Raw genomic sequence first — 16,193 nt, 5'->3', positions numbered from 1 at the left:
GTGAGGTAGTGTACTCGGCGCGTTTTAACGTGGTTTTCCCAGTAGACCTAATCCACGAATAGTTATTACATAATTTTTAGTCACAATACTTATTCAACTGCATCAAGATTATTCGGGTTGATAATGTTTATGGAGTGTAATTGTCAGCAGTCATTATGCTATGGCAAATATTTGTACAGACTAACTTTGAATGATCTAAATTATGACGTTTTTTTTTAAGAATGATTTGTTCTAAAAAATATGACAACGATTCGGGAATATCATTATTTATATCCTCAAACATTCTACCTGGGGGGGGGGGAGGTACATCGTATTGTCAAACACATAAGATTGAATATCTTCTCGAACGATCGCTGCCGCAGCTTTCGAAATTTTCATCTTTTTCATCCAAGTTTTTATTATTAGACCAGGCTTGACTTAAAATGTCTTGTTAATTGTCAACAAAACAAATAAATGTTAATTTCCCGAGTTTCTCTGTAATAATAATTCTACTACCATATTTTAACTTCAATCGTAGTTTTAGAATTCGGTTATCTAAAGCTACATTTTTACAAACATTCTTTAATTCATCTAACGTAAACTGGCAGTCATTAAATTTCCTCCATCGCAGAGTTTACAGCCTCACTTTGTGGACGTCCAATTTTACCGCCAGTATTAGGTCTTAGAAAAGACTTGTAACAACTATCATGGTATTTAACATCAGCAGCTACTAAATCATATTCAAAATCAATACGATCAACGACAGCTTTTGATAAGTCATAAGAACGATTTTTAGCTAATTTCAAAATAGATTCTTTAAATTTTAGTGTAGAAACTTTGTAAGTTTTTTTTTCGAAGACTCTTTGGTTTCTTTTTTTCAGCCTGTTCATCTGCTTCATCGCCACAAAATAAGCAGTTTTCTTTAAAACTAGAGCTGAGTTCACTTACTCGTGTTCTAGTACGAGGTGGACTTACTTTTGAAGTACTGGCCTGTTCATCTTCACGTTGTCTTTTTGCTGCGGCAATTGAAGTTTTCCCGGTGTATGATTTTCGTCAATCCACGTGGATAACGGACTTTAGACCTCTTAAATATTCAGTTAACTCATCACTTCTCGCATCACTTGCATCGATTAAAGTTTGCATTCCACGATTAACCACAACAGTTTCACCTTCAGTCAAAAGCTTAGAGCAAATAAAGCAAAATTGTGAAATTTTTTTTTCAAATAGTAATCACTAAAAACTCTTATAGTAGACGCTTGTAATAAATACATATATTCATTCGAACAGAACGTTTAACACTAAAAGAAGCAGGCACATGAACGACGCCACATGGACAATAGAATAGGTAGCCAGATGTTATATTCAAGGCCATACGGGTAGAGGGGATTTTCGAAGGGACTGACGGTCCTTTAAATGTATATTTTCTGAATATAATATATAGTATATACATAAAAGAGACACAAACAGACATTTTTACTTGCTTAAGTACTTGAATGTGTATATATGTGGCTAATGTGTGCATATTACAAAAACGTGACTTTTACAATTGCGATATCTCAGGAACGGTGATACTTACAGAAAAAATCATAAGAACCATTTTTGTAGAGAATATTGAGATCTACAACTTTGGTCTGAAGTATTTTTTTGATAAAACTTACGATTTTCGATAAAAACTCAAAAAACCTGAAATTTTGACCTTTGAGCCCGAATAACTTTTGTAGCGCTCATGTGACAGATTGGGACTTTCAACTTTTTATTTTTTATGGTAAATAAAGGTCTTCACCAAAATTTAGCTCTGTCGCAATTTTCGTTAGTTCATGATTGTATAATGACCGGACTAAATCCATTAACCTTCCAGTAGTCATGCAAGGTCTGTCAAATCTAGGTGGCACTGTATTTATGACTTTATGGAGCACTTGCAGGAGTAGTGGGCTTTTGTGATTATTATCTTATTATTATTATCCCACTTATTTTTTTTTATTTAAAGTATAACAACAGTATACAGTTCAACATAGTTAAGACACTATAAATATAAAATAAATTGTTATTCTCCGTAATCAGCAAAAATGCTGGTCTCGGGATGCACAAACATTCAACATGACAAGTGAAACACATAAACTAGTAAACTACTAAAAAGCTCATAGTATCATCGTATCAGACATGTGGCTCGAGGCTCAGATGTTCTTTCAAACTATTGATGAATGAACTATAGCCCGGAAACTCACGTATATGGACAGGTAATTCATGGAAGACTTTTACAGCCTGTGTAAAAGAATTGTATATTCGTTTGTTCGTTCTTACCATGCTCAGGTGTAAGACATTTCTACCCCTTGTATTATACTCATAAAACTGGTTGTTCAGTAGTAGATCGTTGTTGCTTTTGAGTCTTTTGTTTTTTATTTTATATATGTTCTTGCATTGCTCAAGTTTAAGTACATATTTTGTACTGGGTTTGAAATAGTTGCTTGAATCAAATACTGGAATTTATCTTCCGGTGCAATATCTTCATCATCATTGACCATTCAAAACTGACTCCAAAAGGAAAGCCAATCTTTAATTTCGCCACCGAACTTTCTGAATTTAATTTTTGGTAATTGAAGTCTTTTCTTCGTACTACTAGAACATTGAGAAAGTGAGTCAGCAAGCAAACAAATCCTGGTTTGAAAGACTTCTTGCCATATGTTTGACTTTATAAAACTTGGTAGTATATTCATCAGCAGTAGATCTGTTAAAAAAAAATTGTTTTTCCGTTAATCAGCTGTCGCCCCCATACGAACGACAACTCTCAGAAGTTGAGAAACTTGTGTGAGCTAAAGACTAACGAGGTCTTACCTATTAACGTGTGATTTCTAACACGGTTGCAGAATCATCCCAGCTTCAACCAGATGAATTCTCTCGAGAAAAATATCTGGTCGAGGCGGGAATCGAACCCACGGCTTTCCGTAGTGCGGGCGCACTACCACCGCAGCCAATTCCACAATTTCAGTGCATATTTATCGTCTGATATAAATTCAACAACATGTTTATGTTAATCCGACAAAATTTCGATTTTCTGTTCCAGGAGATTAATCTTGCTAAGTATGCTAATCTTCTCAGTTTCCTTTTTGCCAAACAAATCGAAAACATCATTGAAAACTTGATCAAATAAATTTCGTTGTATATCTAGTACTTTTTTTACATTCTCAATAGTCGAAGTCCTGTCACGGTCGCCAAATGTTAAATATATTTTAAATTCACCTACCCGGTGACTGAATATGTCGAATGTAGGACGAAACAATATATCAGGTTAAATTGAAACGTGCTAAAAAAACTTGCAATGATTATAGAATCTCTTCTGCTGACAATAAGGTGAAAGAATCCTGGAAAATCATCAAGGAAGCTCAGAATGGTTATACTGGCAATTCCATACCTTGTCTACAAAGTGCTGAAGGTGGTGACATTATTTCTGATAATTTTGCTATAGGCAAACTTTTCAGTGACTATTCCTGAATTGTCAGTAGTAGTATATCCAAACCTGACACTAAAAATATCAATTATATGTCATCTGCTCATCAAATTATTTATTTATATCCAGCAACTAAAATGGAAATTGAACAAGTTATCACAAAGTTTGTAACAAAAAATCGTCCGGTGTTGATGAAATTCCTTATAATGTTATTAAAAAGGTTGCCAATGTGATTTCTGAGCCTTTGACTCATATTGTTAACTCCACTTTCATTGAAGGGAGGTTTCCTGATATACTGAAAATGTCAAAGGTTTTGCCAATATACAAAAATAAGGGCTCTCGATCTGACTGCGCATCTTACAGGCCTATATCGCTGCAATTTTCTAAAATTATTGAATACTGTTTTTATCAAAGATTATATGATTACTTTGAATCATTCAGATTATTTTCTTCTAGTCAGAATGCTTATCTGTCTGTCTGTCTCTGTAAGGGGTACCTTAAGGCTCTGTTTTGGGACCCCTTCTATTTTTGGTTTTTATAAATGATCTTCCGAAATTTTGTTCAAAAGCTTCCATTACTGTTATTTTTGCGGCCGATACTAACATCTTAGTATCTGCGGGAACTGTGTCCAAAGTAATTGTCAAAGCTAATGAGGTAAATGGTCAAATTTCTGAGTGGTGTACTATAAATGGCCTGCTGCTAAATCTCAAACGCTCAACTTTGTTAACTAAAATTACAACAATTGATAAAAGATATTTGGTTAGATTAAATAATGAAACTTTACATCAAATTAATTGTACTAAATTCTTAGGTATTGATAATAAACTCACCTGGAAGTTCCATGTTGATATTGTCAAACTGAAGCTCAGTAAACATATATATTTACTTCGTCAGTTAAAACAAACAGTCTCTCTTGATGTTCTCAAGCTTTTGTACCACAGTTTAATTCAGTCAGTAATTTCCTATGATCTTGAACAGTGGGGTTATCAGCTAAAGCTGATGAAAGTTTTTGTTATTCAGAATTTTGGCTGGTGCATCTTCAAGTGAACACTGCAGGCCATTATTCATTCGTTATAGTTTATTAACAATGCCTAGTTTGTATTGAAGGGGTTATATTTTTAGGAGTGATTAATTTTTGGGAAAGAAAGTTTTTGGCTTTCTACTACTCCATCTTGATACAAAAAAAACAAGGATGAGGGAATCTTCCAAGGAAAGGAAGGAAGTAATCAATTTCAAAATAAGTAACTTTATACATGGATGTATAGTTTGTATATTGTAACGAATTAAAGAATTTACTGTCTTACGCAAATTTATTTCTAACAATATTTCAGTATCGCAAACTAATTTATTTACAAAAATTAGCACTTAATTTATTTTCACTGTTTGAATTCTTTATTTTCCGCTCGATTCGCATTCTGAATTCATACTGCCATCTCTGAACGAGGAGCCGGCCTTTTATATTGGTAACGATCGTTATAGATTTCTCTAGTGATGTCTGTTCACGCCTAGCATTTTCCCCGCGAGTCAGACCGCATTCTTTCGTGATGATGTCATATTGTCATTCGCTACCAAACACTGCATATATACATATATATAAAGAACAATATTTCACCATCTTGATACAAAAAAAAAAAGGATGAGGGAATCTTCCAAATAAAGGAAGGAAGTAATCAATTTGAAAATGAAAATAAGTAACTCTATACATGGATGTGTAGATCATGCAAAGCATGATATCATCATTATATAGCATATATATATGATATCATCATAAGCAGATCAAGCTTATTCCATGACATTAAAAATCGTAATTCATGAATGAATTATGTGTATTTTCTATAATGTCATCCAATTTGGTACTGAAGAGCCTTGGGGCAAGTGTCTTAAGAGGCAAAACATCGATGTATACCAGTGAGGATGACAGTGTATTCAGTGTTCATATAGAAGTATTTGTTTCAAAAGAATTTTTCTTTCGTGTAATTCAATGTTTATATGAAAGTAGCTGTTTCAGGAGGACTTTCTTTCAGTTTGTGTCTGAAAGTTACTTCTTCGCATGATCTACACATCCATGTATAGAGTTACTTATTTTCAAATTGATTACTTCCTTCCTTTCTTTGGAAGATTCCCTAATCCTTTTTTTGTATCAAGATGGAGTAGTAGAAAGCCAAAAAGTTTATTTCCCAAAAATTATTCACTCCTAAAAATATAACCCCCTCAATTCAAACAATATTTCAATTATTCTTAGAAATGAGCAAATCCATGAACATTTCACCAGAAATAAATCTCAACTACATTAACCTTATGCTAGATTGACAGTATCAAAGAATCACCCCATAAGCTTGGTGAAGACATTAAATCCTCAAATATCATCAATATCTTTAAAAGGCGACTCAAGATTTTTATATTGCAAAAAGCATATTACTCTGTAAATGAGTTTCTCCTTGAATCCTAATTTGAGTAGCTTATTAACTTTTTTTCGTGTGTTTTATGTTTTATATTGACTTTTTTATATTTTTTATGTTTGTTTGACCTGTTGAATCAGCCACTATTTTATGATGATGTTTTGTTTTTTCTTATCTAATGTGATTTTGAAGGAAAACTGATTCAATAAATGTTTGATTGATTGATTGATAGGGATTGGAAATACAGTAAAAGTACTAATTTTATTCAAAGACTTTTTCACAACTTAACTTCTTTTTTCAAATGACATAAAATTAACATGATCAATCAAAATCTCATAAACTCAGAGTGTACAAAAAATACAAGAACTATATAATGAAACACAACCGTCAATGTAATAAATTAAATCACCAATCACTACCCAACAAACAGTATAGAGTAAGAAATTTACAGTTATTCGACCGAATGTGCATGACTCTCGGAGGAAGGGTAGCAGAATCTCTAACTTTCAACAAGGTTACAACCGGAGCCCAGAATGACTTGGAAAAAGTAACCAAAATGGCATATGCTCAAGTAAGGGAATTTGGGATGAATGACACAGTTGGTCTGCTGAGTTTTACCGAGCAAGAAGAAAAAGAATTGGGAAGGAGACCCTATAGCAAAAAACTGGCTAATGTTATTGATGCTGAAGTCCGAACTCTGGTTGCTAAGGCGTATAAGCACACTGAAGAAGTCCTGTTGAAAAATAAAACCCATTTGGAAAAGGTAATAATGTGTTTTTTGTTCTGACGTATACATTCAGGTGTGTATTATAATAAATTGATGGATGTAACCGTTACTCCGTGGTAGGAAATCATAATGAAGAAAAGAGAAATGAAACTTTCTATGTTTTTATCACTTTTATTTGTAACAAACGTTACTGCAGTTTCGTCCTAAACGGACATTTTCAAACTTATACAATAAACTAACAATGGTTCATTACATTAGCCATTATATACCACTCCTGTAGGAACTGAGGTACTTGGCTTGATTGAGTACCTGAATTTACAGTTCACAATGCGGATGTGCCAATTTAAAAACCGGCGAGTAAACTAAATCGATTTGTTCATTTAACAGGTTGCACCCGCAATGTTTATGCTTGTGAATTTCCAAAGATTCTAAATAATTGAGTTTGTAATCCTTTCTTGCATAGTACAAAATATCCGTATCGTTTAGATTCGGAAACTTGTGGTTGCATGCCTAGGAATGGTTTGAAAACGTCGAATCATTTTTTCCTAGTCTGAAGGATCTTTCATGTTCAGCATACCGTTTTTGGAAATTTAGGCCACATTGTTCTACATAAACACTATTACACTTCGGACGTGTAAGCAAGTTCTAGTCACTAGTATTATTAATCTTTAACAGACGGCCCACGAAGACGGCGTAAAATTCCTCTCAAACAACATAATAAAGTTTGAGCATTGGTTTGAGGTCTTTAATTCTATAGTAATAATGGGATGCAGTAAGTCTCCAACAGAGGGCGGACAGTTGAAAATTTGTTTTGAAGTAATGAGAAAATTTGTAGTAATAATTTCAAAAAACAATTCAGTCTTGATGTTCTGATTTGAAATTTCATTCAAAATATTAATGGACTAAAAATATTTTTTATGTGAATAATTTTGTTTTTCAAATCAATCTCTTGATTTGATATGTATGTCAAGCACCTTAATTCTAATTTTTCGATTTTTTTAAATATTTAAGTAACTGAATTTTTTAGGTGTACAATTTACGATAAAGTTTTCATTGTTGAAATCTATATTATGGTATCTTCCGTTTTGTTCAAAACTTTTTTCTGTACTGAATCACGGGTAATTGAAAATATTTAAATATTTCATCTGTAGTACAAAATTTCGCTAACACTTATCATTCTTAAAATATGTTTTTTATTTTGATTTTCTCTTGAACAACCTATCAAGGAGGTTATGTCTAGCGCTATCTGCCCGCGAATAGATCAAGCGAAGTTGATTCTTTTTTTTTTTTATTTATCGGTCAAGTACACTACAGAATTATTATAAAATCCCAAATGGTACGTCAAGAAAGTTTCAATTGTTGAAACCAGTCAAGCATTAGAGTTCAGTTATGAACCCAACAAGTAAAATCCATAATATAACTATTATAATTGCTTAAAAATAAATAAACCTATTTATTTTTTATCAGTCCTATACACCACAAACTATTAATAAAATACCAAATGGAACATAAAAAAAATATTAAAAAGACAAAAATAAGCTTAAAGACATTCAACACTAATGAATAATTTAATTATAAAACTAAAACGTAACTATGTCAAGTACATTACAGAATTGTAACAAAGTCCCAAATATTACATCAATGTGCAAACAAACCCTAGAGTCAAGTTATTACTTCATATTAAATAAAGGTATGCATTTTCATTTGTCAAATAGTGCATTAAGTTCAAATTCAAAAAAAAAAGACATGTACGAATACTAGAATAAGTTATGATTATTAAAAGAAATAATAAACGACTATTCAGAAGTTTAATAAACAATATCTTGATGAAGTCGTCTAATTGCCATTTTTTTGAATTTTAAATATGACAAATGTTATTTTCTATCCATTCACTCATTATTATTATTTATTTCAATATGTAGCATATATATTATCACTTTCTGACTACTTTTTCACCCCAAAATGCTGAAATCACCAAATGTTCTAATATTACCTTCAATTTGTATAACTTATATTTTTTTAAATAATAACACTTTGACAATAATATTTTATCTTCGACAATATCTTTTAAGTTGTGTATCTTATATTTCATAGAATAGTAACACTTTATTAATGAGATTTCATCTTCAACAATAAAGTACATTTTGATTTGATTTTATTGCAATAATTGATAGTTACGTACAGCGCCATCTGTTCGCAAATAGATCAAGCAATAATTAATAGTTACGTACAACGCCATCTGCCCGCGAATAGATCAAGCAATAATGCCGATAATTCTGTCAATACAGATCTTGATCTTGAGAGTTATACACAAACATGCATACATACATACAGGTGAAGCTAATATAAAGCGTGTAAAAAATTGGGGTTCCCATTTGAAAAAGTTGAGATTTTTATTTTTTCTCATTCACTTATTGAACCCTAATTTTTGCGCACCCTGTGGATTATTCAGTTGACGTAAAAATGTTTATTTACATAAAAATGACGTATGTTCGTGAGGCTGCATCTGTCACTTTTTCTAAAAAAGCTTTAATAACTCGAAAAAGGTTCATTTTGGGTATAGGGTATGATACATGAGTTAGTATCTAAATCATAGGAAGAATTCTAAAATGAGGAGAAATACAGGGTGTGCCATTAAAAATAACAAATATGACGTCACTTCCGGTGAAACCCGAAACGTCACTTCAACGAACATATTTCAGTTGAATTCTCCATTAGTTTTTTATCCATCCTATCAATTTTCAGAATCGCCCTACTTTCAGTTTTCTATATACAGCGTGACTCACGGTCGATGGTAGGTTAGACGTTTCTGGAAAACGCAAATCATGATTTTTCTGAAAATTTCACCTCTCACATTTCCTTACCTGTTCTATCGATCTAAAATATTTTCAGCATTGCGGCGTTGCCACTTCCATCAAAAAGTCCTAGCAACTTTATTTTTTTGAATAAAACACCCTGTATATTAATACATTTTTGGAATCGCTCTAGTATTTTAATACTTTTTTGTTAATAATGTCCTATACCTATCTCTATCTGTTTTCGAGATAAAAAATAAATTGTGCTAAATATGGTCCAAAACATAGCCTTAATTGAAATTAAGTACATCAGTACTCTCAATTCATGAAAAGTTGATATTTTGATGATAGTTTGGACAAACTCGAAATATTCAAATAACACCAAGAAATCGACTCCATATCATACAGGGCGTGCTAAAATTACTATTATTTCCATTGTGCATAAAAGTAGTCAAAAGTTAATTTTTTCAAATGAAACCCCCTGTATATTACTCGGTAAATTGAAAGATGGTGAAAAATGCTTCAAGATGATATATCATGTCCCTATACCTAAATCGTCAAGTTTTCTCAATAAAGTCGCTTCTTCTATAAACAATATTTTTTTTTAGAATTTGGATTTAGGTAGCAGTGGAGTTATCAAGCTTATAGCAGTTCGTTTACTTTTATAAGTAATTTACAAAGAGTTATCGACGGTGTTCCAAATCATCTTCCAAAATGAATGCAAATATCGATTATTCAAACGAAGTTCTTATGAAATTATTTATTATACACCTGAACAAAGTGATCAAATCATTGTCAGAACGTGTAAAACATTCAACCAAATGTATTCTGAATTAACACCAATAAACGAGAGGAAGTTTGTAAGGTTACAAAATAATTTCCTTAACTATAGCTCAAAGTTTCCAGGGAACAACTGTACCAAAAATCAGTCATATCTAGGTGAAAAGTAAGATTTTGTGGGCTAAAACATGTGAAAGTACAGACAATAACAGAATAGGATGATTCAAAATAACAAAAATGTAAACAAAATATCACATTTTCACAATAAATGCTGAAAATGTTGTCCATTACATTCTAAACACTTTTAAATGTTTTTTGTACGCCACTTGTGGTTGCTTTTTCAATTTCCTGGGGATCCAGATCTTCACTATTCGCCGTCGCAATTCTTATTTGGTAGGCACTGGAGGACTGTATACCCTTTCTTTTAAAACACTCCATAAAAAAAGTCGAGTGGCGTGAGATCGGGTGATCTCGGTGGCCAATCCCACGGCCCTAAACGCCTAAACCAACGATCGTCGAAGAGTTCGTCAAGTTTCCTGGAAATTTCCTGGGTGGAATGAGCTGGCGCTCCGTCCAGTTGAAACCAACCACGAATTCCTATAGTCCTCTAAAGGCAATTCGTTCTTTACTTCAATCTTACAAATATATAATAGAAAAACATACCTTTTTTCGTCAATTGGAAATCGAAAAAAATGAATGCCGACATCACCCTACAAATTACAGCAACCCACAGCAGCTCGACACTTGCTCATTTTGAAACTAGACACAAATTTTTCACAAATGAAATGATGGTATGAAGTTTTTACTGCGCTGGATCCCCCGCGCAACTGGCGGAGTCGTGTTCAGTGTATATACACTGCTCGACACATGAAGCTTTTATATACTGCTCCACATAAACTCGGATACGATTTTTATTAAGTCAATTCCAAAAAAAGGTGATAGAATAGAAGTGACATTTGAAGAGAAAATGGGAAAAACAATGAATGTCTAACAACCTTAAATCTTATTCAATAAAGCATTTTTTATTTTAAATTCGGGTTTTTATCAAATCAGTTACATATGTATTTTTAGCAAGTATGAAATATCCACATATAATAAATAAAATAAATTAATATTTGTTATTGCTCTAACTTACTGTCACTGCTTCTACGTAAGTAAAAAATTTGTGTGGCAGGTTTGAATTTGAACTGTGAGAGTCTCCCCCACTATAAAAGGTGTCGAGTCAGTGAAGTCATTCAAACCTACGGTAGTAAATTAAAATAAGTATGACGATGATGAAAATACTATTTCATTGTTATTACAGGAACATTCAGATAATTGAATGGATACATTTAAAAATGAAAATAATAATTTGGGAATAATTTATAGCATCTACCAGTGATTGACAATCAGTAGCTAACTACAAGGTTTTCTTGTTTTGGTGCTTCTCAAATCTCTATTTATGAATTTCAGGCTAAAAAATATCTCACTCTTACGAATAATGATATGAGATAGTCTAACGGAAAATGCTCACATGGTTTGTGAAATGTAATTTCAGAAAGCAACGCTCTAATAGAATTTCCAACATTTTTATCTGTGGCTTTTTCAGTGAACTGATTACAAAAAATGTTTTCCAGTGCATTCAGAAAAACAACAAAACTATATTCAGGCATTTGTAAATTACCGAATGTTTCATTTTGTGCATTCTGATATGCTCTAAAATGGGCATATATTGTAACGTCTGTCAATTCTTTCTGCCCCTGTGCATATTCTCTACATACATGGCAATAATGCTTTTTGAAACACTTTTTTAAGAAGTAGCCACCAATATACATAATAGCATTCTTTTCTGTAATATTCAACTGTTTATAATCAGTGGTATAGACTTTTAGAGGCATAAACTTTTCTGGTTTTGGTGACAATAAAGAGCTGTCCTGAACAAGTTCTGGAGTAATTGTTCCTAGAATACCATCAAATTCTTCCAAACAATTAGAACCTTCGGAACTATCAAAGTAATTCAATAAAAACATTTTTCCAAATGTTCTTTGAAACTGAATGGGTGTGGGATTCCTACAATTTCCATTTTGTTGACGTACCTTTCCAAAAAAGTTTTCCAAACAGTCTTGATTCAGGCGTCTTGTGAGAATTTTATGGACACCTTTAGCCTTCAATACATCCCAAAGACCCAAGAACGCAGATATTGTCAGCGTCCAACCATCAATAAAGTTCATTTTATTAGTAACATTTTTCCCTTTTGTGTCTTTTACAGTTAAATTTTTGAAAAACACAAGCATCATTTTCAAAAACAGTTTTTGGGATTCAGTACCCATGAATGGTCTATTCGAGAGTTTGCATCCAGAAAATTTTGAGGAGTTCTGTATGTCAAATAAGTTGTCCATTTTTTCAATAAATTCAATTGTAGCGACAGCCGTAGCGGGCAATTGGCCGAATGACATATATGTATTCAATGCAGCAGCCACTGTCGCACTAAAAACTTGTGAGGCCAGTTTTACTTTCATTTTTTGAAAATTATTGGGATATATGTGGTGATCTGTTAATTTTGGTGCTAATCGAAATTTTTTAAGTTTATCAATTGCATAAAAAGACTCTAAGTAAGTTTTGCTAGTCGCTTGATCATCAATAATAAATGAATGTTTGAAGAACATATTTCTTGTTGACTTCAACAAATGTGGAACATCAATCATATAAAAAATTTTCGATTCCTCATGTATAAAATATGGTTTTTCACAAGTAATGCCAAGAGATTTGGTGAATTTATGGAAATTACCACCATGATCTGATACAACAGATACAAAATTTAAACCTATACATTTTAGTTTCGAGATACCCTTGAAGAGAATATATTTCAATTCTTCGTCAGGACAGCATGAATTCACAAAAAAGTATGCCAGAGGCTGCTTCCACTTTGAATTGATTCCCCTAGCCATAAGAACTAGAACATAATTTGCAGGTTTATTAGATTTTTTAGTGATCGTTTGATGAAATCCAACAATTTCATCCTTACTTAAATTATAATATAAATGAGTTTTTAGAGACATTTCGTCAATGCATAAAATACAATCTTTCGCCTGTTCAGACAACAGTGATGTTTTTATTTTGAGCACAGAACACAAAAAGTCACTAAACCCAAAGCTAATATCCCATTTATGAGTAATTCTAGATAATGTACTTTTTGAGGGTTATCGAAATATTTTGGACAAGAATTTATAAACTTTTGGACTCAAAAAGTATATCGTTAATGCAAATTGTTTAAATTCGGTTGTGTATCTTGAGCCGTTTGGTGTGGCATGTGGCACACTGTTGCCAAGTGCCAAATTGAACAATCCTGTGATATATCAATACAGCGAAAATTTTTGTTAAAATACCTATATGGATGATTATACATGATATATCTGAAGTATCAATTGATGTTATGAGAGTTATCGTTGGTCAGATATTATGGATGCGTGAAATTATCCACTGAAAATTTTGTAAAAGAAAGTAAATTGTAGAAATCACATATTTGGCGATGCGCCGGCAACTCTGCATAATATCTGTCAATTCACTGTCGATCTACTACGCCGCTTGAAATGTTGATCCCAGGAGCAGGTCACGCCCCAAAATGCAAAAAATGAAATCTTGACCAACATTTTCATGGAAGTGACCCTACTGGTTCTTATAGCAATTATACTGTGGCGGGGATTCTTGACCCAAATATGACGGAGAGTGAACTTACTTGTGTTCACTTCTATACGGTGATATTGCCCAATTAATCAACTAAAGTTCAGACTTTGAACATCATGAAGGGATATAAAGAGCATAATTTGTTCCTATGGAAATAAATAATATTGAAAATTAAATATGCCTTCAGAGAAAATATTCATTAAAATCTAAGGCAATCCTTCTACTTTGAATTTCCCCTCACGTGTATATTAATGTAGATTTTTTTTCAGTTGGCAGAAACTTTGATAAAAAAGGAGACTTTGAATTACGACGATGTGGAGAACCTTTTGGGTCCTCCTCCATTTGGCAAAAAAAAATTGGTAGATCCAGCAGAATTTGAGGAAAACCTTCGAAAAGATGCCGGCGACAATAATAATAAACAGACTGAGGCTAATACAACAGCCGCGAAGCCTTGATTAACTTAGATAGTTGTAAATTAACTCAGTAGTGACCCAGTTCATTAATAAATTTAAAAAAAAATCTCATTTCATTCGTTGTGTATCCTTCAAACTGTTGACAGCAAAAACATCATCAGATTAATTCTTATTAGTCAGTGGGCTATGCTTGAAGACTGGCAGTAAACAAATCTAAAGAAATGAACTTTAAACATTCAACCTAACATGTAGCTATATTCGAGACTGGCTTGAACGTTTAAAGTTCATTTCTTTAGATTTCATCAGATTCAGTTGAATCCAGCAACGCATTTGTGGTATAGCCTAGCACCACTGAAGCGGAAAAACATTTATTATTACATCAAGGATATTTGAAACATCTTTGAAATCTAGAAGTTGGTGAAAGACCAATAACAGATACATCTGGAGATGTAAATCATTATTTAGCTCTGAAATATTTCTTGTGAGTAAAACTAACCCAATTGAAACTTGTACCCTTGTACCCTCAATTCGAATTTTCGAACCTATTACTATTACTAAGCATTTCAAATTGAAAAAATCTGTTTAAAATCTGTTTTACCGTTAACCAGCTGTCGCACCCCTACGAACGACAACCCTCAGATGTCAAAACTTGTGCGAGCTAAGGATTAACGAGGTCTTACCTTTTAACGTGTGATTCCTAACACGGGTTGGACGATAGCAAGTGAAAACTGATCGTTCAGACTGGGTCTTGAACCACCGACCAACACGGCAGTCAATTCGAGTGAGTGAAAGAAGCACCCACGTCAAACCGCCTGGCTACCGACCGAAAGCGGAATTTTTCAGGCAAAATTAGTATTTGAGAAAAAAAAACTTGTGGGAAACTACCAAAGGAAGGAAGAAAGCAATTATAAATTCAAAATAAACTATGCAAAGTTGTGTAAATAGTGCATATTCGAGGATGTAATAGTTGATGTTAACGGCGGGTTGGATAACAGCTGAAACCACTGACTTTCAACTACCTCAACTCGAATTTTCGAACTTATTACTATTACTAAGCAGTTCAAATTGAAAGCGGTATTTTTTAGGCAAGAATTATTTTTGAAAAAAAAACTTGTGAGAAACTTCCAAAGGAAGGAAGAAAGCAATTATAAATTCAGAATAAACTCTTTGTAAAGATGTGTAAATCATGCATATAAGATACTTTTTGATACAAACTGTAAGAAAAAGCTATCTCGAAACAATTACTTTCATATACTGACCACTCAATTACACAAAAGAGAAAGCACTTTTTATGCAACTACTTTGATATGAACATTGAATTATACAATTTTTTATATAAAGATGGAGAGGTAAAATCCAAAAAGCAATTTTTAAAATTTCTAAAGGATCTAAGCCCCCTCGAGTCTTTCCAAAAAAAACAACTGCCTTAAAGCTATCAACCAGAATTTTCGACAGTGGGTACCTTTGAAACAGGACGGTTGTGTCATTAATGAATGAATTATTTTGACCAGGAAACTGGAAACCAGTCATTGTGACCATACATTTCACAATTGAGTGATTTCATAACATTCAAACCGAATATTAAAGTGAGTCGTTTTCTTTGTCAAGAGTTACTTTGAATGGTTAAGGCTTTTGTGGGGGCAGTGAGTTCCCACACGGAAGAACCCACTAGGCGGTTCGACGTGGGTGCTTTGTTCACTCACTCGAATTGACTGCCATGTTGGTCAGTAGTTCAAGCCCTAGTCTGAATGATCGATTTTCACTTGCTATCGTCCGACCCGTGTTAGGAGTCACACGTTAAAAGGTAAGACCTCGTCAATCCTTAGCACGCACAAGTTTCTACTTCTGAGGGTTGTCGTTCGTAGTGGTGTGACAGCTGGTTAACGAAAAACATATTTTTTTTAAACAGAATTCAAACTTAGCTATGCATAATAAAACTTTTTTGAAGTATACTTCACAAAAACACCTATGAAACCAGATGGTAGAGAAGTT

General features: G+C 33.0%; 1 protein-coding gene across 1 annotated transcript in view; it reads left to right on the top strand.

The window, feature by feature from the left end:
- The window catches only part of LOC111514569 (mitochondrial inner membrane m-AAA protease component paraplegin), a 45,814-nt gene extending 31,497 nt beyond the window's left edge, over nucleotides 1–14,317 (top strand). Inside the window, exons 9-10 of the mRNA XM_074186708.1 lie at nucleotides 6,275–6,586; nucleotides 14,058–14,317. Of these exons, the coding sequence (XP_074042809.1) occupies nucleotides 6,275–6,586; nucleotides 14,058–14,243 (498 nt within the window). The 3' untranslated portion in view covers nucleotides 14,244–14,317. The remainder of the gene's footprint in view (nucleotides 1–6,274; nucleotides 6,587–14,057) is intronic.
- Nucleotides 14,318–16,193: the final 1,876 nt, after the last annotated feature.

Source organism: Leptinotarsa decemlineata, unplaced genomic scaffold (assembly GCF_025532065.1).
Source record: "Leptinotarsa decemlineata unplaced genomic scaffold, Ldec_3_MD MMD2_P_RNA_scaffold_4, whole genome shotgun sequence".
Lineage (NCBI taxonomy): Eukaryota > Metazoa > Arthropoda > Insecta > Coleoptera > Chrysomelidae > Leptinotarsa > Leptinotarsa decemlineata.
Note: the sequence above shows the minus strand (reverse complement) of the source record. Positions and strands in the feature narration are given on the sequence as shown.